Raw genomic sequence first — 24,356 nt, forward strand, 5'->3', positions numbered from 1 at the left:
GGTATTATGATAATTCTACAGTTAGATCTTCTGCTCAGTTATTGCTTAAATCTTCATTGATTTGTTCATTGTTGTATCTCTAGTGCTTAGAGCATGCCTGGCACAAAGTAGGTGCTTGATAAATATTTGCTGAGTGAAATGACATTTTTTCTGTTAAAAACTTGTGGTTTTTTTTAAACTCATTCTATAATTTTGTCACTTCTATTACTATTGAGGTTTTAAAAAAATAATTAATTAATTAATTAATTAATTATATTTTTGGCTGTGTTGGGTCTTTGTTGCCGCGTACCGGCTTTCTCTAGTTGTGGCAAGCGGGGGCTACTCTTCGTTGCGGTGCGTGGGCTTCTCATCGCGGTAGCTTCTCTTTGTTGCGGAGCACGGGCTCTAGGCGTGTGGGCTTCAGTAGTTGTGGCACACGGGCTCAGTAATTGTGGCTCGTGGGCTCTAGAGCGCAGGCTCAGTAGTTGTGGCACACGGGCTGAGTTGCTCCGCGGCATGTGGGATCTTCCTGGACCAGGGCTCGGACCCGTGTCCCCTACATTGGCAGGCGGATTCTTAACCACTGCGCCACCAGGGAAGTCCCCTGTCGAGGTTTTTGACTGTTGGACTTACCAAACATCATAATAAATGATACCTTTGTATGTAGTTCTTAAGAATTTTATATCTAGGGCCATTGCATAGGCTCCTTCCACTTGTTTTTTGGCGATAGCATTGCTCAGTTAGAAAGTTGGAAATGTCCTACTTTTGATAATGGGTACACTAGATATTTGCATAACTGGCTCAATTTATTTGGCCATGTTGATAAAAAGAAGAGCTTTTTGGTACTGATAATAATCGTTTTAACAGTCCAGGACCATCCTGGATTTGGCCCCTGTCCACCTTTTCAACCTCATCTGCTAGCAGTTTTCCTCACTCATTGTGTTCCAGGCTTACCTCATTTTTCCAGTGCTTCAAACATGCCAAACTTGTCTTGTTCCTTATGCCACAGCACCTGTTTCCCCACTTCTTCACTTGGCTGAATAATCCTTTGAAGTCTGAGCTATGTTACTTCAGCCAGGCCTTCTATGACTATTCTATCTAAAGTAGTTCCCTTTCCACTCTTTTTCACATCACCCTGTTTTGTTTTGTTTAGAGCATTTGTCACTGTTGGAAACTCTTGTCCATTTATCTGTTTATTATCTGTCTCCCACCTACAAGAACACAAGTTTCATGAGAGCAGGAACCTTGCCAGTCTTGTTCTCCTCTGAAACCCTAGAGTCTAGAATATTGTAGATGCTCAGTGAATATTTGTTAGATGAATAAATGCATATCAGCGATGTGTTATATTTACAGAATCCTTTTACATATGTTGTCTTATTTTGATCCTTAGAACAACTTGTAAGGTAGAGGGGGTAGATCTTAAGAAACTGACATCCAGAGAGACTCAGTGATTTTTGCAGAGTCACACAACTGAGGGGCCAGAACCCCAGGTCCAGACCTTCCATCTTCAAGTCTCTACTACTCTTTCTTCTTCATCAAGCTGTCTTCACTGCCCAGCTTGCGGGATCTTAGTTCTCCCACCAGGGATTGAACCCGCGCCCTTGGCAGTGAAAGTGTAGAGTCCTAACTACCAGACCACCAGGGAGTTCCCTATATAGGATTTTTTGTTTTAATTTAAATCAAGAGATACATTTTAAATGGCAGACTGAGCACATGTGGTGCCAACAGTGTGCCTAGCTCGAAAGAACTAAGAACAACTATTTTTAAGGTTGTGCATTTAAAGACAGTGACACCCGATGACTGCCACCTGGTGGTCAAAGAGTGTAGGACCTTATTCATTTTAACATTTCTAAAGTCAGAATTTATCTTACAGTGGAAGAAAAATGCTTGTTAGAATTGATGCTAAATTGGAATACGTTAGATGGTAATAAATATAATGGAGTAAAATAAAGCAGTATAATGGAGTATCTGGCAGGGGTGGTTGCTGAATTTCTATGGCAGTCACATAGAAGATCTCATCTGAGCAGACACCTGAAAAAAGTGAGGGAACATACTGTGTATCTAAGTGGGGGAAGACTGTTTCAGGCCAAGAATCAGGAAAGTATGAAGGTAGGAGTGTACTTGAGGTTTTTAAGGAATGGCTAAGAAGTTAGTATTGCCTGAGTGGAGTGAGTGGTTTGAGATTTTGCTAAGCAAGCATGACAAAGACAGGGGTAAGGGAATTGAGGATCAGGGCAGCAGAGGAAATGACCTGGAGAGACAGCAGATGATAGTCAAGGGGTGGGTGGCATGAGGATGAGATTTTGGGAGGTAACACAAAATTGGAAGCATCTAGTGGACAAGGACCCCCAACTTACTCATTTTTCTATTTTCCAATGTCCCTAGCACAGTGAAGACCAGTAAGTATCTACTGCAGTAACTGGAATAATCCACCGTTGATAGGCTGGATGGTGGAGATGTGACTCCAAATTATATGTCAGAGTCCTGGTTTCTTCTCGGATATATTTAGCATAGAACGATTAATGGTGAATGTATAATTCGACTTTTTTATCTCTGGCTTCAGCTAACCATACCCTCCAAACCATTTGTTAACTTTTGGGAACTTTTTTTTTTTGGTTCCGGGGGAAGTTAGATCCTTAGTATTATCAAAGGGCCATTGGGTAATTAAAACTGAAGTAATTGAAGCAATAAGAATGGAAGTAACTAAATTCTCTCAATTGGATTTTGTACATACACAAAAGTAGAGGTGAATGGTGTAATGAACCCACATGCATCATCTTTAACAATTATAGTTAGTTATTAGTTGTTTTTTTTTTTTTTTTTACAAAAAAGGAGTTTTTACTTTTATTAGAAAATTAAAAATCTCGTGGTGGGAGGAAGAAGAGTGATAGCTAGTTCGTATGTGTCTTGAAATTGTATGTGTGTTTCTTTAATAAACAATTAACTACTCACTTGTGATTCAGGTAGTTCATTGGATGCATTGTATACGTTGTTTCTCATCCTGATAGCAGTGCTACAAGTTAGGAGATATTCCTGTTTTATAGTTAAGGAAACCAGGGTTCAGAGAGGTTGAGGAATTTACTCTAGGTCGCAAAGCTGGTGGTGACTGGTAGAGCCGATATTCGAGAGCTCGAGAGCTCTGCTCTTTCACAGCACTGTGCTGCCTCCATTACATCAGTGATGGGCCTTATAATTGAATAAACAAAGTTCTAGAGCAGTGGTCCCCAACCTTTTTGGCACCAGAGACCAGTTTCTTGGAAGATAGTTTTTCCACGGACCGGGGGGTTGGGGTGGAGGGATGGTTTGGGGATGATTCAATTGCATTACATTTATTGTGCACTTTATTTCTATTATTATTACATTGTAATATATAATGAAATAATTATACAAGTCACCGTAATGCAGAATCAGTGGGAGCCCTAAGCTTGTCTTCCTGCAACTAGATGGTCCCATCCGGGGGTGATGGGAGACAGTGACACCCGAATGTTGCTTATGTGTGTTGCTTATGTCCAGTCTACTCTGTAAGATGCAGCTTAATTGTCATTTGCCACTCACTGATAGGGTTTTGATATGAGTCTGCAAGCAATTGATTTATTATGGTCTCTGTGCAGTCAAACCTCTCTGCTAATGATAATCTGTATTTGCAGCTGCTCCCCAGCGCTAGCGTCACCACCTCAGCTCCACCTCAGCTCATCAGGCATTAGATTCTCATAAGGAGCGCGCAGCCTAGATCCCTTGCATGCGCAGTTCACAGTAGGGTTCGTGCTCCTATGAGAATCTAATGCTGCTGCTGATCTGACAGGAGGTGGGGCTCAGGCAGTAAGGTGAGCAATGGGGAGCGGCTATAAATATAGATGAAGCTTCACTTGCTTGCCCGCTGCTCATCTCCTGCTGTGTGGCCTGGTTCCTAACAGGCCACGGACTGGTACTCGTCTATGGCCTGGGGGTTGGAGAGCATGCATTTTTAGGGAAAGCATGTGACAATTATCAGAACCAAAACTTCTGTTGGAATTGTGACTGCCTGAGATATTTTTAAATCTTTGGGAAAAAAGTGAACAATATAAATACTTTTTATGAGTTACTGGCCTGAGGGATTCTCGAACAAGTATATGTTCTAGTCGAATTGTGACTGAATGAATTAGCATTTCATCTGTGTGTGTGTGTGTGTGTGTGTGTGAGAGAGAGAGAGAGAGAGAGAGAGAGAGAGAGAGAGAGAGAGAGAGAGAGACAGAGGGAGAGGGAGTTGGCTCCTCTTGCTTATGCCATCTTATCTTACCTTGTGTTAAACTTCATCATTTTCTAACCTCTATCTGGTCAATTACATAATTTGGAGAGAGTCTAAGATAATTGACACATGCAATTATAGGACCAGGGAAGAACAGGATTCTATGGAAACATGTAGGAGTATCATTTATCTCAGTTTGAGGAGGGTGATTAGGAAAGGTTTCTAACAATAAGTAATTTCTAAGTTGAGACATGAAGGATGAATAAAGGTGAATGAGAGAGGGGGAAGAGAGTTTATTGGGCTGAGGAATAACTACTACTTATAAATTTAGTATGCAATTCCTGAGAGTTGTCTTGTATGTTTTGGGAAAATTGGAACAGCTTTTTTGAATTCTTAGTCATGTTTCTTGTGACCATACGTTTGCTATTGAGGGATAAAAATAGTGATAACTTGTTTGTGTTTTGAAAATTTTCTATATATGTGTGTTTCTTTAATAAATAAGAGGTATCAATTGAGCAGTGTTTTAGAGAAATTGCCCAGGTAATAAATAATAATTTTAGATTCTCCTGGAGGTAAACTTTTCAAAGCTATAAATATCCTAATATTCTGCCACTGTACTTTCAGTGAATAAGATATAGGTCCCTAAATGATGTTAGTATACTTGAATAATTTGTTCCATCTAGAAAATGGACTGATATGTATAGGTTAAATATAAATAAAAATCATCTGGATTAAAAAAATTTTTTTTATTTTTTAAAATTTTTATTTATTTAATTTTTGGCTGTGTTGGGTGTTCGTTTCTGTGTGCAGGCTTTTTCTAGTTGCGGTGAGCAGGCTTCTCATTGTGGTGGCTTCTCTTGATGTGGAGCACGGGCTCTAGGCACGCAGGCTTCAGTAGTTGTGGCACGTGGGCTCAGTAGTTGTGGCTTGCGGGCTCTAGAGCACAGGCTCAGTAGTTGTGGCGCATGGGCTTAGTTACTCCACGGCATGTGGGATCTTCCTGGACCAGGGCTCGAACCCGTGTCCCCTGCATTGGCAGGCAGATTCTTAACCACTGCACCACCAGGGAGGTCCCATGGATTTTTATAATAACATTATCGGGCAGTAGAGTCTTTGAATGTGTGGCAGACTGTATCTGTATCTGAAAGGACCAGCTCAGGAATGATTGCTCATTGTCTGGCAGCTATTTTATAAAAGCATAAAGGAAGGTCATTGTAATGAGAGGATTGACAATAGCTCTACTGTATTAACGTTGTATTGGTTTAGAACAGAAACCCAGGCCATCTATTCAACCACAAGAAACAGCTTCAAAAGACTACTTCCCTTCCAAAGGCTTTTAATTAGTTTTAGAATGAAGTATTTAAGAATAACTAGTATAATAACTGCCCCCCAAATCATCCCACCCCTTATGCAATATGGCCCTTCAGATATATTCACCAGGTCTTTCTTTTTTTCACTTTGGAAAGGGGTGGTTATTTCATGCTTTTTCTGCTGAGAATTTGAAATTATACTCATTCATATTTCAGAGCACATATATTGATACTTTTGTTGAGAGGTGATCTTACACATAGGGGAGTAAGTGGCTGTTTTTTCAGGTGGTTGTAATCTTCCAACTCCTGCTCTTTAGGCTTTAGGGCCTGAAATGACATCGTGAGGAGATATCTTTGTTTTATCTCTGTAGGTGTCTCTTTGTAAGATGCTGTATTTTTTCCATTATTGGGTCTTTAAAAATTTTTGTTTTATTACTTTGTATTGAGATATAGCACATATTACAGTAAAGGGCACAAATAATAGCCTGATGACTTTTCAGAGGGAACGGATCATTTAACCAGATCAAGAAGCAGAACATTATCTTGTGTTCTCCCTCTAGCTACTACCTCCTCCCAAAGAGCACCACTATCTTGACCATAGATTAGTTCTGCTTGTTATTGAACTTTTGTATGGCATATGCTTTTTTGCTTAGCATATTTGTGAGATTCATACACATTATTCATTAATTCTATGTGTACATGTCCTTTGGTGAATATGTGTATGTATTTCTGTTAGGTATATTCTTAGGAGTGGAATTAAGTGCCGGATCATAGGTTATTGTCAGCTTTAGTGGATACTGCTAAATAGTTTTCCAAAGTGTTTGTGCCAGTTACATCCCTACCAGCAATGTGAGGTTTTTAGTTGCTCCACATTCTTGTCCAAACTTGGTATTACCTGTTTTGAAAATTTTAGCCATTCTGGTGGGATAGTGGTATTGTATGATGATTTTAATTTACATTTCCTCATATACTATTCTAATTGATCACCTTTTCTAGTGTTTATTGGCCGTTTAGATATTCTTTTTTAAAAAAAATTTTTGGCCACGCTATGCAGCATGTGAGGTCTTAGTTCCTGGACGGGGGATTGAACCTGTGCCCCCTGCAGTGGAAGCACAGAGTCTTAACCACTGGACCGCCAGGGAAGTCCCTACATATTCTTTTTTTTTAATTTATATTTTTATTTTTATGAAGTGTCTGTTCTGGAGAAACATGCCAATTAATGCCAATTAAGAACAAACAAATTCTGTGCAAGGAGTTGACTTTTTTTAAAATAAGTTTATGGGATGTATTCAGTCTAATTTGATAGTTTACATCGTCCTTTTTTCATGCTTCCTGTTTTTGGTTATCTAAGGATTTGTGCAGTTGGTTTGTTGAATTCTCCTCTACCCTGTTGTTTCACTCATGCTCTGTGACTATATAGTATTTTTGTGATCCCAGTTCAATGTGGAGAGGGACTTCTTGTAGACGTGAGTACAGCCTGGGTCTGGGCTTTGAATTACGTTCTTGTCTCCCTTTAAGACTGCCAAAACCAAAACGTCAAGTTTATATAGGTCGGCAAATGCCTTTAAGAGAAAAGCCCTCTAGATTTACACTTTGGGTTCTAGCTTTCCTTTTTGGCTTGGAAAATCTTTGGTGATGATGGTGGTTATTATTATTTTTAAAATATTTTAGCCAGCATTTTTGTTTTCAGTGGGATGATTGTCTAGCCTGCCATTATCAGAAATGGGTGGTTCCCTTCCATTCATTCCTTGGGCCATGTGTGAAATCTAGTCTTGCTGTTTCATAGTTACCCATCATGTTTTACCCAAAATATTATTATCTTTCCTTATTGTCTGTATTTTTCAATAAATGTTTCTAAGAATAACTTTGGCTTCTTAAAATAATTAAGACTACCTTCAAAGAAAGATGTGCTATTATCAAATATTTCAGTGTGTATTTCCTACAAACAAGGACAGTCTCTTACATAATCACATTAAAATGGTTAAAATCAGGAAAGTGTAACATTGACACAATACAGTTATTAACCACAGTCCTTCATCCTCCACCCCCAGCTTTATTGAGGTATAGTTGACAAAAATTGTATATATTAAGGTGTACAATGTGATGTTGTGGTATATGTATATACTGTAAAATGATTAACCAAAATTAAGCTAATTAACATACCTATCACCTCATGTAGTTACTGTTTTGTTTTTGTTTTTTTTTGGTAATGAGAACACATTACTCTCTTAGGAAATTTCAAGTATACAATACGGTATTATTAACTATAGTCACCATGTTGTCATTAGATTTCCAGAATGATTTCATTTTACAGAACTGCAACTTTGTATGTTTTGGCCAACATCTCCCCGTTTCTCCCAACTTCAACCCCTGGCAACCACCATTACACACCCTGTTTCTATGAGTTTGACTTTTTTGAAAGATTCCACATGTAAGTGATATTATGCAGTATTTGACTTTTTTTCCAACTTATTTCACTTATCATACTAAGCTTCAGGTTCATTCATGCTGTTGCAAATGTCAGGATTTCCTTTTTTAAGGCTGAATAATATTCCATACATATATATGCTACATTTTCTTTATTCAGTCATCTGTTGATGGACACTTAGGTTGTATCTATATCTTGACTATTATGAATAATGCTGCAGTGAACATGGGAGTGCCTCTATCTCTAAGACACTGTTTCATTTCCTTTGGATATCTACCCAGAAGAGGGATTACTAGATCATATGGTAGTTCTATTTTAAATTGTTTGAGTTACCTCCATACTGTTTTCCAACTGCTTGTACCAATTTACATTTCCAACAATGAATTCCTAGTCCTTATTCAGATATTGTCAACTCTCCAGGACTCAATTCAGAATCACTCTGTCTTTAGTTGTCATGTTGCTTTATTCTTCAGTCTGGACGGTTCTTTAGCCTTTTTTGGGGTGTTTTTGACTTCAGCATTTAAAACCATACAGACCAGTTATTTCATAGACTGTCTTTCAGTTTGATTGATGTTTCCTCATGATTAGATTCAGGTTATGCATTTTCGGCAGGAAAACTATAGCTGTAATACTGTATTCTTTTCAGTGCTTTGGTTTAGAAGGCACCTGTTGTTGGTTTGTCCCAATATTGATGTCAACTTTTGTCAGTTGATTAAGGTAGTGCCTGTCATGTTTCTCCACTGTGAAGTTATAATTTTTCCATTTATAATTAATAAGTGATTTGTTAGGGAGAAACTTTGAGACTTTATATATCCTGCTTCTTATCAACTGTTTGTTTACCAGTTTTAGCATCCATTGGCAATTTTCTCATTCCCATCTTTCAGACTTTTATATTTATTAATTGGCATTCTGTCTTTATTTCCCATTTAATTAATTATTAATTAATTATTAATCTATATCATTATGGATTCAAAGATTCTTATTTTATTCAATGGGTTATAATCCATTACTATCATTATTTATTTTGTTGCTTAAATTATCCCACATTGGGTTAGTGAAAGCCCTGTGAATTGATTCCTCTTTCCTTTGGATATGTCCACATCATTCTCTGAGTACTTACTTACATTCTGGCACGAGATGTTCCAGATTCATTTTGTACTCTTCCTGCCACAGCCCTGGAATCAGTCTTCTCCCCAAGGAACCCTGGGTTCCTTTTAGTGAGAATGCTAAATAGACAGCAAGATCTGAGCATGCTCATTGTTACTAGTGTGCTCATTACTTCTAGACTTTTTAAGGGACTGAGCTAGGAAATACACACACACACACACGCACACACACACACACACACACACACACACACACCCTATATCTATTGCTCTATCTGTGTATCGGTCTATCTTTTAAAAACCATGCATTCATACCAACATCTCCATTTTCAATCCAACTGAACTCTCAGTTCATTTGTAACTCCATTCTCTGACAGTGAAACACCTGGCTTCCACTGTCCTCAACATCTTTACTCATGCTTAGAATACACAGAAAGTGGCTTTAGAATTGCTAATCCTTACCACTGTAAGAAGCAGACCTATACATTAGAGTTCAGTGTTTATTTACAGTTTTTTTCCCCTGAAGTAAAAGTCATATACAATGAAATGCACAGATTTTAACTATATAATTTGCTGAGCTTTGATAAGTGCATACATACCTGTCAAGGTATGTACATTTCCTATCATTCCAGAAAGTTCCCTTGTGCCCAAGCCCTCCCCCCACAAGAGGAAATCATTTTTCACCACAGATTTGTTTTGCCTCTTTTAGAACCTCATATAAATGGAATCATCATACAGTATGTATTTTTTTTTTCATATTCTATTTTACATTCTTGCCTTGCCTTTTCAGCTGTACTTCCTTGCATTGATTTTTTTATTTTTATTTTTATTTTTATTTTTATTTTTATGGCTGTGTTGGGTCTTCGTTTCTGTGTGAGGGCTTTCTCTAGTTGTGGCAAGTGGGGGCCACTCTTCATCACGGTGCGCGGGCCCCCCATTATCGCGGCCTCTCTTGTTGCGGAGCACAGGCTCCAGACGCGCAGGCTCAGTAATTGTGGCTCACGGGCCTAGTTGCTCCGTGGCATGTGGGATCCTCCCAGACCAGGGCTCGAACCCGTGTCCCCTGCATTGGCAGGCAGACTCTCAACCACTGCGCCACCAGGGAAGCCCCTGCATTGATTTTTAATCATTGCTTTAGGGATTACTGTATGTTCTCTTAACTACTTCATGTAAAACAGGGGAACCTGGCAATAATATGGTTCCAGTTGTCCACCTTGTCTCATTTGTGCTATTACTTTCATATTTGTGAACCTATACATATGTTATAAAACCCTCTATACAGTTATAGCTTTTGCTTTAAACAGCCATATATGATATAAATAAAATAAGAAAAATACATGGTCTTTTATATTTACTCCATGTTTACCATTGCCAGTGCTTTCTAGTCCTTCTTAAAGATCCAGGTTTCTATCTGGTGTCATATCTCTTCAGCCTGAAGAACTTCCTTTAACATTTCTTGTAGTACAGGTCTGCCTGGTTATTCCTAGACCTTAATGTTTATCTTCATTTTTAAATGAAACTCTACCCCTATCTAGCAGGGTTGCTGAAACAATTATGGTGGGATAGAGACTGGGGGTCATGTAAGAATGGAGTTCTGTTGATCTTAGGTTGAAATTCTTAGATGGTGTGGAATCAGAATAAAGCTGATTGCACAATGTGTTTATTGTGTTATTATCATGCTATTTATTGATAATCTTTTGGTGTCCTCAAACATCCATTTTGGTTAATTGGACATTCATTCACTCATTCAGCAAATGTATATTTTTTAATTAATTAATTAATTAATTAATTAATTAATGGCCGTGTTGGGTCTTTGTTGCTGCACGCAGGCTTTCTCTAGTTGTGGCGAGCAGGGGCTACTCTTTGTTGTGGTACGCGGGCTTCTCATTGCGGTGGCTTCTCTTGTTGCGGAGCACAGGCTCTACGCGTGCGGGCTTCAGTAGTTGTGGCACGTGAGCTCAGTATTTGTGGCTCGCGGGCTCTAGAGCGCAGGCTCAGTAGTTGTGGCACACAGCTTAGTTGCTCTGCGGCATGTGGGATCTTCCCGGAGCAGGGCTCGAGCCCGTGTCCCCTGCATTAGCAGGCAGATTTTTTTTTTTTTTAACATCTTTATTGGAGTATAATTGCTTTACAATGGTGTGTTAGTATCTGCTTTATAACAAAGTGAATCAGTTATACATATACATATGTTCCCATATCTCTTCCCTCTTGCATCTCCCTCCCTCCCACCCTCCCTCTGCCACCCCTCTAGGTGGTCACAAAGCACCGAGCTGATCTCCCTGTGCTATGCGGCTGCTTCCCACTAGCTATCTGTTTTACGTTTGGTAGTGTATATATGTCCATGCCACTCTCTCACTGTGTCACAGCTTACCCTTCATCAGATGAATGGATAAAGAAGATGTGGCACATATATACAATGGAATATTACTCAGCCATAAAGAGAAACGAAATTGAGTTATTTGCAGTGAGGTGGATGGAGTTAGAGTCTGTCATACAGAGTGAAGTAAGTCAGAAAGAGAAAAACAAATACAGTATGCTAACACATATATACAGAATCTAAGGGAAAAAAAAAAAAAGGTCATGAAGAACCTAGTGGTAAAACAGGAATAAAGATACAGACCTACTAGAGAATGGACTTGAGGATATGGGGAGGGGGAAGGGTAAGCTGTAGCAGGCGGATTCTTAACCACTGCGCCACCAGCAGCAAATATTTATTGAGCACATAGCAGGTACTTTTCAAGCATTGGGGATCTTGTGGTAAACAAATCAGGCAATGTTCCTGTCAGAGCTTTTATTTTAATGCAAGGAAATCAGACAATAAAAATATACAAGTGAAATACATACAAGTCAAAAAGATAGGTCAGACATAAGTGCCATGAAACTGGAAGTCATGTTCCCACTCCTGAAATGTCAACAGCCAAACCCACAAAAACACATACATCAATATATCCCCTAAAACAGAAACACTGCCCTAGTCTGTCCCCGCTTTGGTCAGGAAGAAAAACTGCCACAAAGCAAAGACTAGTTACCCTTATATGAGGACCTTTTGATTTACTGATTTGTGTAATATGAAAATTGATAATTTAATGAGATTGATTATAGTTACATTCAGCAATGAAAGCCCTAACATTTAATGTAAGGGAAATAAATGAAAGTAAGTAATTGTTGCATTGTAGTTCACATCTATTGATAATATTAAAGCCCCTTAACTTTTTCACTTTTCAGAGAATGTTTCAACTATCTGCATAATCCTCTTAATGAAAAACAAAGTTCTTTCAGAGCATAAAGTTGACCATGCCATTCTTTTTTTTTTTTTTTTTAAAGATTTATTGATTGATTGATTGCTATGTTGGGTCTTCGTTCCTGTGCTAGGGCTTTCTCTAGTTGCAGCAAGCGGGGGCCACTCTTCATTGCGGTGCGCGGGCCTCTCACTGTCGCGGCCTCTCTTGTTGCGGAGCACAGGCTCCAGATGCGCAGGCTCAGTAGTTGTGGCTCACGGGCCTAGTTGCTCCGCGGCATGTGGGATCTTCCCAGACCAGGGCTCGAACCCGTGTACCCTGCATTAGCAGGCAGATTCTCAACCACTGCGCCACCAGGGAAGCCCACCATGCCATTCTTAACCTTAAAACCTTTCAGTGGCCCCACATCTTGTACACAGTAAAGTACCACCTCCTTGGCAAGGAGTCTCGTGTTGGTCTCTCCAGCTCTGCGTCCTGCCGCTCTTGTGTTGTGCGCTCCAGCAGTTGTCTTAGTTCCCTGACCACACTGTGCTATTTCACACCTCCGAGCCCTTGTTTATTATTTTCCCTTTGCCTGGAATTCCTTATTTTAACCTGGTGAACTACTGTTTGTCCTATAAAAGCCAAGTTTCATAGCCTGTGTGCTGTCTTTCCCCTGTTCCTTCCAAGTTTATTATTCCTTCCTGTGCTACTTTGTAACCTTTTGCATATTGCACTTTTCATGAAACAATGTAATTATTTAAAGAGAGGTTTGAATCCAGCAACAAGTTGGAGGTACTTTGAGGGCATTGTGTATAAGTTGCTTCTTAATAATTGTGTATTGTGTTGAATAAATAAATGAATTACCATAGGAAGCCATGTTAATGAGAGATTAGAATATATGCTCCTTCTATTGACTATAATAAATAAGCAGAGAAATTAAAAAGTACCGATATTACCCTCTTTATGTTAATTGGAATGTCTTCTTCACTTGTTTGCAATTTAATATATTTATGAGTTCTTTTGGTTAAAGAACAAAATGATGTACAACCTAACTGAAATAACTGTAAACCGTAAACATTCAGGGTCTTCCTAAAGCATGTTTTCATTTCCATCAACAGAATCCAACATGGCGGAGTCTTGATTTTGGAATAATGCCGGACCGTCTTGATACATCTGTGTCTTGTTTCGTGGTGAAGATTTGGGGTGGAAAGGAGGACATCTACCAGCTGTTGATTGAATGGAAAGTCTGTTTGGATGGGCTGAAATATTTGGGTCAGCAGGTAATTTTTAGACTGCAGTTTCAAGTAGTTGTCTTCTCTAAATAAACAGTCTAGCTTTTTCTGTTGAATCTTCTGATTCTACATTTCCTGTTATAAAGAGAGACCCTTTATGATTGTTCACTTACATACAGAAATTTGAGTCATTGCCAGGTTTAAAAAATGACTGAAAAAATTTATGAAAAACTGCCTTAAGCTGATAATTTAAGAGGATATTTTTTTGGCGGGGGGCAGGTAGAAAAGAATATGCTTTCTCATAGCACTCTGCTTGTTCTGTCTTATTGGATGTTTCCCCTAGAATCTTAAAATAAAGTTGAAAATAAGCACCTCTCTTATGACCAGTAGAGTGGGGTTATTCCAAGAATAAGAAGACCTATTGTTTATTGAGCACAGGGATGACAAATGCCTGGCTTATATACCGCTACCCATTCCCCATGACTGGTGTAGCTAACTCATCATAGCAGTCTTCTAGCTGAGCTCAGAAGTAGCTCCATAATCCTTTCTAACACAGTGTTCCAGGATGCAACTAGAAATATATCAGAATTGCATATGAAATGAAACCTGTTTGCCATTCCCAGACATAAGTAATTACAGTTGATGTTTATAGTGACCTTGTGAAAGTTGATATTATTGCCCATAGTTTCCTGATGGGAAAACTGTGCCTCAGAGAATTTAAGAAACTATCAAGATCACACTGCTAGGTGGAGCTGGGATTTAAATTAGGCCTGACTTAAAAATTCATTCTCTTTCTGCTGTACCACACTGGTATATACATGTAGTCCTTGGTAACCACTCAGCCCACATTGGAATAAATGCCATTTCTATTTTGTGATACCTGTGGGACTACTGATAAAGGTAACCCTAAAATGTTAGTTATATCTACAAACATCCTTCATGTTTTTTTACTATTTATTCAGTATATACTTTCTGGTGTGTTTCTTTTAGAGAAACAATTCTACATTTTTCTTTTTCAGATTAAAAAAAAAGCAAAACAGCTCTTCCCTTATTTTGCATGGTATATTTTATTTTGTGTTCTTTTTTGGTGACCAGAACAATGCATGCAATGAATATTTTGCTTAACTAAATTCTAACCTGCTACGAATTCTGTTTTATTTTTATTTTTTTTCTTTTGTTTTAGGGCTAGTCTTAATGAAAACTCATGAAGTAATGATTTGTGGCTTAGGGTCTTTCTCCTCTCTTTTAGTACCAAATGCTTGTTGCCTTTAGCCTGGCTAACCAGCCCTGCCCTGAGGCACGTACTCTTTCTATCTTGCTACGTGCTGGAGTTGGCTCTCTGTGTATAGATTATGATATTAAGCACTTGTTTACGTTGTGTGGGGGTGGGGCTTCTTAACATTAGAGTTGCAGCCTATAGGCTTGTAGGGGAAGGTTTTTTTTGGCCAGAGAAGATGGTCTTCATCATGCTTTTCAGTTCACACATTCCTTAGGTGGTTGTCTTCTTAAAATACCCAGCTGTGCTTATGTCTAACTTACCCTAATTTCAGAGAGTTAGCATTCAGGTGTCTTCTTACAAAGTTGGTTATGTTGGTATCGCAGAGAACAAGAGAAAGAGAAAACATTTTTCTAAGCCAACTAGACACTTAATATCCTTGTAGAAAGTCACTTATGAAATAGGTATAACAAGTAACAGGCTACTAGAAAATCAGATATAATAGAATTACAGATTTTTAGAGGAAAGCAAGGCTCAGATGTGTTAGGTTAATAGCCAGAATCACTGAGGTTCATTGATTGATTGGTCATCTGCTTTCTAGCAGGCATCGTTCTTAGTGTTAAGGATCCAGAGATGAGTCAGATAAGGTTCTTAGACCCGGTAAACTGATGATCGATGAATACCTGCAAAGAGAGCTATGGGAGTATGTTTAAGAGGTATGTAGACAAACCTGGATAGAGTCAGGGAATGAATGACTTTTGAATGAAATTTTTTTACAAGTTAGGTTTTTTTGAGGTATAATTTACATACAATAAAATTTACCCTTTTAATGTATGCAGTTCAATGAGTTTGACAAATGTATGAAGTAAGTAACCATCACTACAATGAATAATGCTGCTGTGAATATTTAAATATAGGTCTTTGTGTTGATGTAAGTTGTCATTTCTCTTGAATAAATACCCAGTAATGGAATTTCTGGTTCTAATGGTAAGTGCTATGTTGAAATTTATAAGAAACTGTGAAACTTTTTTTGGAGTGACTGTCATTCTGCCTTCCCATCAGCAATGTATGATAGTTCCTTATCTTTGTAAGGACTTATTATTGTCAGTCTTTTTAATTTTCACTATTCTGATAAAGTGGTATCTCATACTGATTTTAATTTTAATTTTCCTAATGATGAAATGATGTTGTGCATTTAAAAAATATGTTTATTTGCCATCAATCCCCCTACCTTCTTTTTTTGTGAAATGTTCGTTCAGATCTTTTGCCCATTTTTTATTTGCTTGTTTGATTTCTCATTATTGTGAGTTGTACAATTTCTTTAGGTGTTCTGTATGAGTTAGTCCTTTATGAGATATATATTTTCCAAATATTTTCTGCTAATCTGTGGCTTGTCTTTTCATTTTTTTTAAGCGTCATACTTTTTGTTTCTTAGATCTAAGACGTCTCTGCCTAACCCAAGGTTACAAAGATTTTCTTTTATAAAGTTCTTCTAGAAGTTTTATAGCTTTAAGTTTTAGTTTTACATTTATGTCTATGATCCATTTGGAATTAACTTTTATATAAAGAGCAAGATTCATTGTTTTGTAGGTGGATGAACATTTGTTCCTGTATTCTTTGTTGTAGAGGCTGTTATTTCTCCATTGAATTACCTTGTCTTTGTTGAAAATCAGTTGTTGAAAATCATTTATGTTGATCTGTTTCTGGACCCTCTGTTCTGTTTCATTGATCTACATTTCTGTCCTTATGCCAGTACCACCTTGTCTTGATTACTGTAGTTTTATACAGTCTTGAATTCAGGTAATATTAATCCTCCAACTCTGTTCTTTTCTCAAAAATCTTTCTGGCCTTTCTAGATCTTTTGCCTTTACATATACACTTCAGAATTAGTTTGTCAGTTTCTACAAAAATCCTGCTGTGATTTTGATACGTGTTGAATCTAAGAAAATTTGGGGAGATTTGACAACGTAGTGTTGAGTGTTTCAATCTACGGACACGATATAATCTCTCCATTTGTGAAAATCATCTTTGATTTCACTCATCAGTTACTTGTAGTTTTCAGCATACAGATCTTACACATATTTTGTTAGATTTGTACCATGGATTCCATGTTTGTTGATGCTAATTTAAATGGTATTCCTTTTTAAAATATTCCTATTTCCAATTTTTGTTCCTTGCATATAGAAACATTTCTGTTTTGAGCTTGTATTCTATGACCTTGCTAATAAATTCACTTATTAGATCCAGTAGACTTTTCTATTGTGGATTCATTTTGTAGATTGCCAGGTAGGCAATCATATTGTTTGTGAACAGAGAAGGTTTACTTTCTTCCTTTCTAATGTTTATGTCTTTTTGGTTTTGTTTCTTATTTCACTGGTTGAGACTATTGAGGTACAATGTTGAATAGAAATAAGTAGAGTAGGCATCTTAGTTTTGTTGCTATTCTTGAAGGAAAGCAGTCTTTCACTATTAAGAATTAATACTGGAACTGCACCTCAGATGGGACTCGAACCCACAACCTTCCAACTGAGACTGCACAACTCATCTCGGGACTTAATGAAACTCAGGTTCCTTCTGTCTTGATGCAGAGGGAATTCAGCGAGAGGCAAAGTGATTGGTAAGAAGTAGATTTATTAATACAGGACGCTTGTGAAGGATACAAGTGGGAAGGCAAGAGGGCTCTGCCCCGAGAACTAAGTGGGCTACATTTTTATAATCAAAGGAAAAGTGGGGATGGAGAGAAGACCACGTTCTTCCTCTTCCTTTGCAGGAAAATGAGGCACAAGAGGGTGGTCATGTCCCAGGTCTAGGGTGAGTTCCTGGGACAGTCCTTGGCTTCAGGCAGGAAAGAATTCAAGAGTGAGCCATAGTAAGTGAAAGCAGGTTTATTTAGAGTGATTCGCATTCCACAGGTAGAATGCGGTCTGTCTCAAAAGGTGAGAGCAGCTATGAAATATGGGGTGGTTTTTATGGGCTGGGTAATTCCATAGGCTAATGAGTGGGAGGATTACTCCAACCATTTTGGAGAAGGGGCAGAGATTTCCAGGAATTGGGCCACCGCCCACTTTTCACCCTTTTATGGTCAGCCTTGGAACTGTCATGGCACCTGTGGGTGTGTCATTTAGTATGCTGATATATTACAATGAGCGTATAATGAGGCTCAAGGTCTCCTGGAAGTCGAACCTTCTGCCATCTTGGGCCTAGTTGGTGCTAACCAGTTTTTGTTGTAGTCAGTTTTCCTCAAAGGCTGTGTCATTACTTTTTGTTTGTTTGTTCTGTTTGTTTGGCGGCATCTTGTGGCTTGCAGGATCTTAGTTCCCCGAACAGGGATTGAACCTGGGCCACAGCAGTGAAAGCGCCGGGTCCTAACCACTGGACTGCCAGGGAATTCCCAAGACTGTGTCATTATTTTAAAGGTTGTGCCCTACTCCCTTCCCTCCTGTCTCACTATTAGCCATAAAATTTTAAGACACTTTATTAGGTTGAGGAAGTTTCCTTTCATTTGTAGTGAATTCGATTTGCTAATAGTTTGTTAAGACTTCTTTCACCTATGTCCATGAAGGGTATTAGTCTGTACTTTTCTTGCAATGTCCTTGTCTGGTTTAGTATTGGAGTAATGCTGGCTTCATAAAATGGATTGGGAAGTGTTACTATTCTTATATTTTCTGGAGGAATTTGTGTAGAATTGTTATTATTTATTACACAGATGTTTGACAGAATTCTTCAGTGAAGCCATCTGGTTGTTAAGATTTCTTTGTGAGAAAGTTTAAAAGTATGACTTCAATTACTTTATTAGCTATGGGGCTGTTTAGGTTATCTGTGAATTCCTAAGTGAGCTTTGATACGTTGTCTTCCAAAGCATTTGTCAATTTCATGTACTATTTCAAATTTATTGGTATAAAATTTCCCACAGGGACTTCCCTGGTGGTCCAGTGGTTAAGATTCTGTGCTTCCATTGTAGGGGGCGTGGGTTCCATCCCTGGTTGGGGAACTAAGATCCCACATGCTGCGAGGTGCAGCCAAAAAATTAAAAAAAAAAAAAAATTTCCCACAATATTACCATATCCCTTTAAAGTATGTAGTATATATAATGATCCTTTCCTATTTCATTCTTGCTGTTGGTAATTTCTGTCTTCTCCCTTTTTCTCTTGATTACTCTGAATAGAGATTTATCAGTTTTATCAGCTTTTCAAATATCTAGTGTTTGGTTTTGCACTATTGTGTTTTATAAGAAATATATATATTTGATGCACAGTTCTTGGCTCACTTCTCCTAGAACTCTTGGAATTTCCTAAGTGTTTAAAGTGATAAAGGTGTCTTTTGTTATGTTAATGAGGTGAGTTTTGGAAAGCACCTAAGGGTGGGGGCAGGTTGCCCACGGAGCAACCATGTGATAAGAGGATTAGAGGATTGGAACTTTCAGTCCCAGTCTGACCTCTTGGGAGAGGAGAGGGGTTGGAGGTTGAATCACTTGCCAATGGCCAATGATTTAATCACTCATGCCTGTGTAATAAAGCCTCCATAAAAACTCCAAAGGATGGGGTCCTGAGAGCTTCTGAGTTGGTGAACACATAGAGATTGGGCAGTATGGTGCACTTTGAGAGGGCATAGAAGCTTTGTGCCCTTTCCCCATACCTTGCCCTATGCAGGTCTTCTATTTGGCTGTTCCCTGAGTTACATTCTTAATAAACTGGTGATCAGTAAGTAAGATATTTCTCTGAGTTCTGCAAGCCACGCTAGCAAATTAATCGAACCTGAGGACTAGGTTGTGGCAACCTCTGATTTACAGCCAGTTGGTCAGAAGTACAGGTAACAACCTGTACTTGGGTTTGACATTCTAAATTGGCACCTCTAATCTGTAGCCAGTTAATTAGAAGCACAGATAACAATCTGGGTTTTTGACTGGCCTTCCATGTGTGGGGGGCAGTCTTGTAGGACTGAACCCTTAACCTGTGGAATCTGATGCAGGCCTGAGAGCAGGACACCCTGCTGGTATCCAAGAATTGCTTATTGTTGGTGTGGGAACTACCCACCCACCCCATTGAAATTGGGTCGCAGATCACTGAAAGAGGTTTCATTGATTATTGTTATTTTTTTCAATTTCATTGATTTCTGCTTTTTTCCTTTTTTTAAAAAAAAATACTTTTTAAAAAAGTATTTATTTATTTGGCTGTGCCAGGTCTTAGCTGCAGCATGTGGGATCTAATTCCCTGACCAGGGATCAAACCTGGGCCTCCTGCATTGGGAGTGCAGAGTCTTAACCACTGAAGCACCAGGGAAGTCCCTCATTGGTTTCTGCTTTTACTCTTATTATTTTCTTCCTTTTGCCTGCTTTGCGTTTAATTTGCTCTAATTTGCTAATTTCTTAAAGTAGGATTCCTGGATTACTAATTTGAGACTTCTCTTTTCTAAAGTAAGCATTTAATAAATTTTCCTCTAAGCATTGCTTTAGCCCTGACCCACAATTTTGATACTGTATTTTCATTTTTGTTCAATTTGAAATATTTCCTAATTTCTCTTTTATTTCTTCTTGACCGAAGGGTTATTGAGAGGTATGTTGTTTAATTTTCAAACATTTGTGGAGTTTTCAGATATCCTTCTTTTGTTGATTTCTACTTTAATTCTGTTGCGTTTAGACAAAATCATATTATTTTAATCCTTTTAACCTTTTTGAGATTTATTTTATGGTCTGTCTTGGTAAGTGTTTCATGTACATGTCATGTGTATCTTGCTGTCATTTGAATGGACAGAGTGATGATGCAGCTTGTCCGCAGTAGCCAGAGCTACAACTACAAGCCAATTTCCTGAATAGCCTTTAGAGACAAGAGAGTTAATCAGGAAGTTTTCCCCAGAAGTCATGAACTAAAGTTGGTTTTGACTTGAATTTTGATGACGAAGAAGCAGAGGAGTTTGAAAATAGCTCTATTCAAGGTGGGAATTTGGAGAATTTGTTGATAATGCTTATATGGGGCACTTGTGGTGGCAGAAGTTCTTGTGCTTAGTTTAAGTGGTTAGAACTTTGTATTAATACCAACAATGATTGTATAGTCTTTCAGTGTTTGGGTATCTTTTTACATTCATACAGTCATTTTACATGCACCCAGTGACTTTGGGCCTTTTGAAGGTCATGCGAGCAAGTATGATTTTCCTCTCAGTATTTAACTGAGAAAACAGAAGCTCAGAGAAATTAAGTAACTTGTTAAAGGTCACACAGTGATTGGTGGATTTAGGCTATTATTTGTTCCATTGCTCAGACTATATTTATTATTCATTTCACTAACTTTGATTATCTGTCTTTAAAAAGTGTGCCTTTTTTCACAGAGGGATCAAAATACAAGATTGTGGTTGGATTAAAAGGCTCTATATTCTGTAGTCTCCATATTAAGATTCTGACACGTTTTGGGGTCAGTAATCTATAATTAATGGTAAAGGATAGTAAGTAGTATGGAGTATCATGCAGCCTGTTTTGTAAATTTTCTTTTTTTTAAATTAAATTTATTTATTTATTTAATTTATTTATTTTTGGCTGCGTTGGGTCTTTGTTGCTGCGCGTGGGCTTTCTCTAGTTGTGGTGAGCGAGGGCTACTCTTTGTTGCAGTGCCCGGGCTTCTCATTGCTGTGGCTTCTCTTGTTGCAGAGCACGGGCTCTAGGCATGCGGACTTCAGTAGTTGTGGCACGTGGGCTCAGTAGTTGTGGCTCATGGGCTCTAGAGCGCAGGCTCAATAGTTGTGGCGCAGGAGTTTAGTTGCTCCGCGGTATGTGGGATCTTCCTGGACCAGGGCTTGAACCCGTGTCCCCTGCTTTGGCAGGCGGATTCTTAACCACTGCGCCACCAAGGCAGCCCTAATCTTCTTTATTAATCGGGGAGAAAGGGCTCTATGGTTGACTGATCCTGATTTTTTTCCCCCCGCAGTATTGTTTGTGTCTAACTTCCAGAAGTACTTTCATATCCAGTGATAATTGGATTCATTTCATCTCTATGACAGCACTATAAAATAGAACAAGGAGTGTTTCTGCTTTTGGCTGATGAGGGATTTAAAGCATGGCCTATTAACATTGATTAGCGATTATATGTTGAGTAGAGTGCTAGGCACTAGGGCTATAAAGTCAGAGTTCCTTATGAAGCACTCGAAGGTTGGAATTAGAACTCAGATCACTTGAATTTTTTTTTTTTTTAAGTCCAGTATCTTTTCAAGTCCTAGAACCATGTTGTCTCTTATTTTTCTACAAATTAATTTAATGCCCATCTTTATGAGGCTTATGCTTTGAAAACTTTACCTTCATGTTAGATTCAATCCTGCCCATAATCTCACCCCACCCTTTCTTTAATGGCACGTATTTTTCTGATTTTAAAAGTGATCCATGTACTTTGTGGACAGTTTGGAAAATTTTGAAAAGCGCAGAGAGGAGAATAAAAAATTATGTGTAATCCTTCTGCCCAGCTGCAACCATTGTTAACATTTTGATGCATACGATTTTATTTAATCTTTTTTCTCCCGAGGTATATATGTGTATAAAATATTCTATGTTTGTAAAATTTTGAGTTTCTTCTAATCTTGAAACTGATTTCGTAGTGCTTTCTCTTTTTCTCTCATAAAATAAAACACTTGAAATTGGTTTATAGTTTTCATTATAAGTTTATTATTACAGGCCCATCTTTTGGTATTGTATTCAGTTAAGTAAATGATGTAGGTAAACAGGGAGCATGTGATTAATTTTGCTTTAGTAATAGATGTAGCAGGTATGGAAGTCAGATAAATGTTCACAGGAATTTTCTGCTGCTGGCTTTGACCTTTCTGTCTCTAGCTAGAAAGAAGAGATGACATATTCTATTCTGGTAATCCCCCACCTGAACCCTCACATTAATCCTTCACTGCAGAAGCAATTAAAATTTTTTTAGCCACAATTCTTTCTGATCAAGTAACTAAATCTGTTTTTATAGACTTTATACTATTTTGAGTTTTTTTAAAAAATCTTAGTTCTTCAATTTTAAAAGTTCTAATTCTCCCACCTTTTAGGTGAAGTTTAATTCGAGGTTGGCACTGACTGAACCTCGAATCAGTTGCATTTGAAAGAGAGTAGTAGACAGAAAATAATTAGTAGACTTTTAAAGACTTTGAGGATTGGATATTATCTTTAAACTGTCTTTTTGAAAATAGAAAATAATATTAATCTTTTATGTTTTTTCTAGGGCTTCATGTTTTTTAAAGCACTCTAGTAGACTAACTGGGCTGTGTTTTCTTTGAGATCAGAGAATGTATAGTGTGCCTCTGAATCCCTTATACTTAAGGAATATGCTTTCTGTAACAACCTCAAGAAATGTTTGTGAAAAATGTGTGTGAATGATGGTGCCTGTGATCTCATGTGATGATTTTGTGAGGACTTTGACTAAAGCAGGAAACTCTAAATTGATCACCTGGTCTTATGATGAGTGATTTGTTTTCTGCTGGCTTGTTAGACGTAGCCAGCCTCTTTCTCAACATTGAAGTAGGTCCTGTCATTTTCTAATCACATTAAAACTTGATTGGAATGAGATGAACTAATAATGTGTTTTCCTCCTCTCTTAGATTCATGCCCGCAACCAAAATGAAATAATTTTTGGGCTGAATGATGGCTATTATGGTGCTCCATTTGAACATAAGGTAAGGGGATTTGCATAACACTGTGAGTTTTGTTTAGTGCAGGTGTGCTTTGATGTATCAGGTAAAAGCTCTGTGTAAATAAAATGTTTTAAGTATCATTATAAGTTTGTTGTTTAGTGTGGCTTAGGGTGAATGCTTAAAGTGAAAACTCATTTTGTAACCACATCAACACATCTTTTCTAAATCCAGATTATATTAATTTTCCTAAGAGAAAATATCATGTAGCTGTTTTCTACATAATTCTTTAGAGGTTAAAGAAGAATAATGAATTTTAATTAAGTGTAATACAATTTTATTAAATGTTTCAGAAATCTTTTACAACTTTGAATAAATTTAAGAAACCTGAGGCAAGTTATATTGTAGTCATTTATATTATAGTCTGTGCTGTCTCTATATCTAAAGGTGATTAGAGAAAGGAGAGGTATTTACCAAGTACCTGCTATCTGTGGCACCATGCCAGGTGATTCATGTTCTTTATCCCACTTAATACTAGCCACAAACCAATGAGGTGAGTTTTCTACATTATTTCCTCTTAGTGATCATGTTGTTTTCTAATTCTTGGTTGTCTGAAATGCTCTTGCTAGAATGCTTCATTCATTCAACAGCTATTTACTGAGCACCTGCTGTACATCAGCTACTGTGCTCTAAGCGCTAAGGGTACAATGGTAAGCAAACAGATTTTTTTTTCCCTGCTGTCATGGAGCGTATGAGGGAGACAAGCACTGATAAGGTAACCTGATAGATAACTATATAAACACAATGTTGGTAGGTGCTATAAAAGCATGTGATGAGGATCTTACCTACTCTAGTGGCTCAAGAAAGTTCTTCGGGGACTTGACTTTTAAGGTTACAATCCAGAGGATGAATAGAAATGAACAGTGTGGAGGGATGGAGGCTGAAATGGAGAGAGCATTCCAGGTAGAGGAGGGTAGCATGTTGGAAGGCCATGAAATGCTAGGGCAAGTGGTGAGTTTTTGGGACTGAAGGAAAGTCTGG

General features: G+C 38.1%; 1 protein-coding gene across 6 annotated transcripts in view; it reads left to right on the plus strand.

The window, feature by feature from the left end:
• The window catches only part of UVRAG (UV radiation resistance associated), a 316,243-nt gene that overhangs the window by 35,969 nt on the left and 255,918 nt on the right, over window positions 1-24,356 (plus strand). For all 6 annotated transcript variants that reach the window (XM_082342238.1, XM_082342240.1, XM_082342239.1 and 3 more), the window contains 2 exons: window positions 13,388-13,549; window positions 23,286-23,360. In XM_082342238.1, the coding sequence (XP_082198364.1) occupies window positions 13,388-13,549; window positions 23,286-23,360 (237 nt within the window). The remainder of the gene's footprint in view (window positions 1-13,387; window positions 13,550-23,285; window positions 23,361-24,356) is intronic.

Source organism: Balaenoptera borealis, assembly GCF_965194805.1.
Source record: "Balaenoptera borealis genome assembly, chromosome: 11".
In the NCBI taxonomy this organism is placed as follows: domain Eukaryota; kingdom Metazoa; phylum Chordata; class Mammalia; order Artiodactyla; family Balaenopteridae; genus Balaenoptera; species Balaenoptera borealis.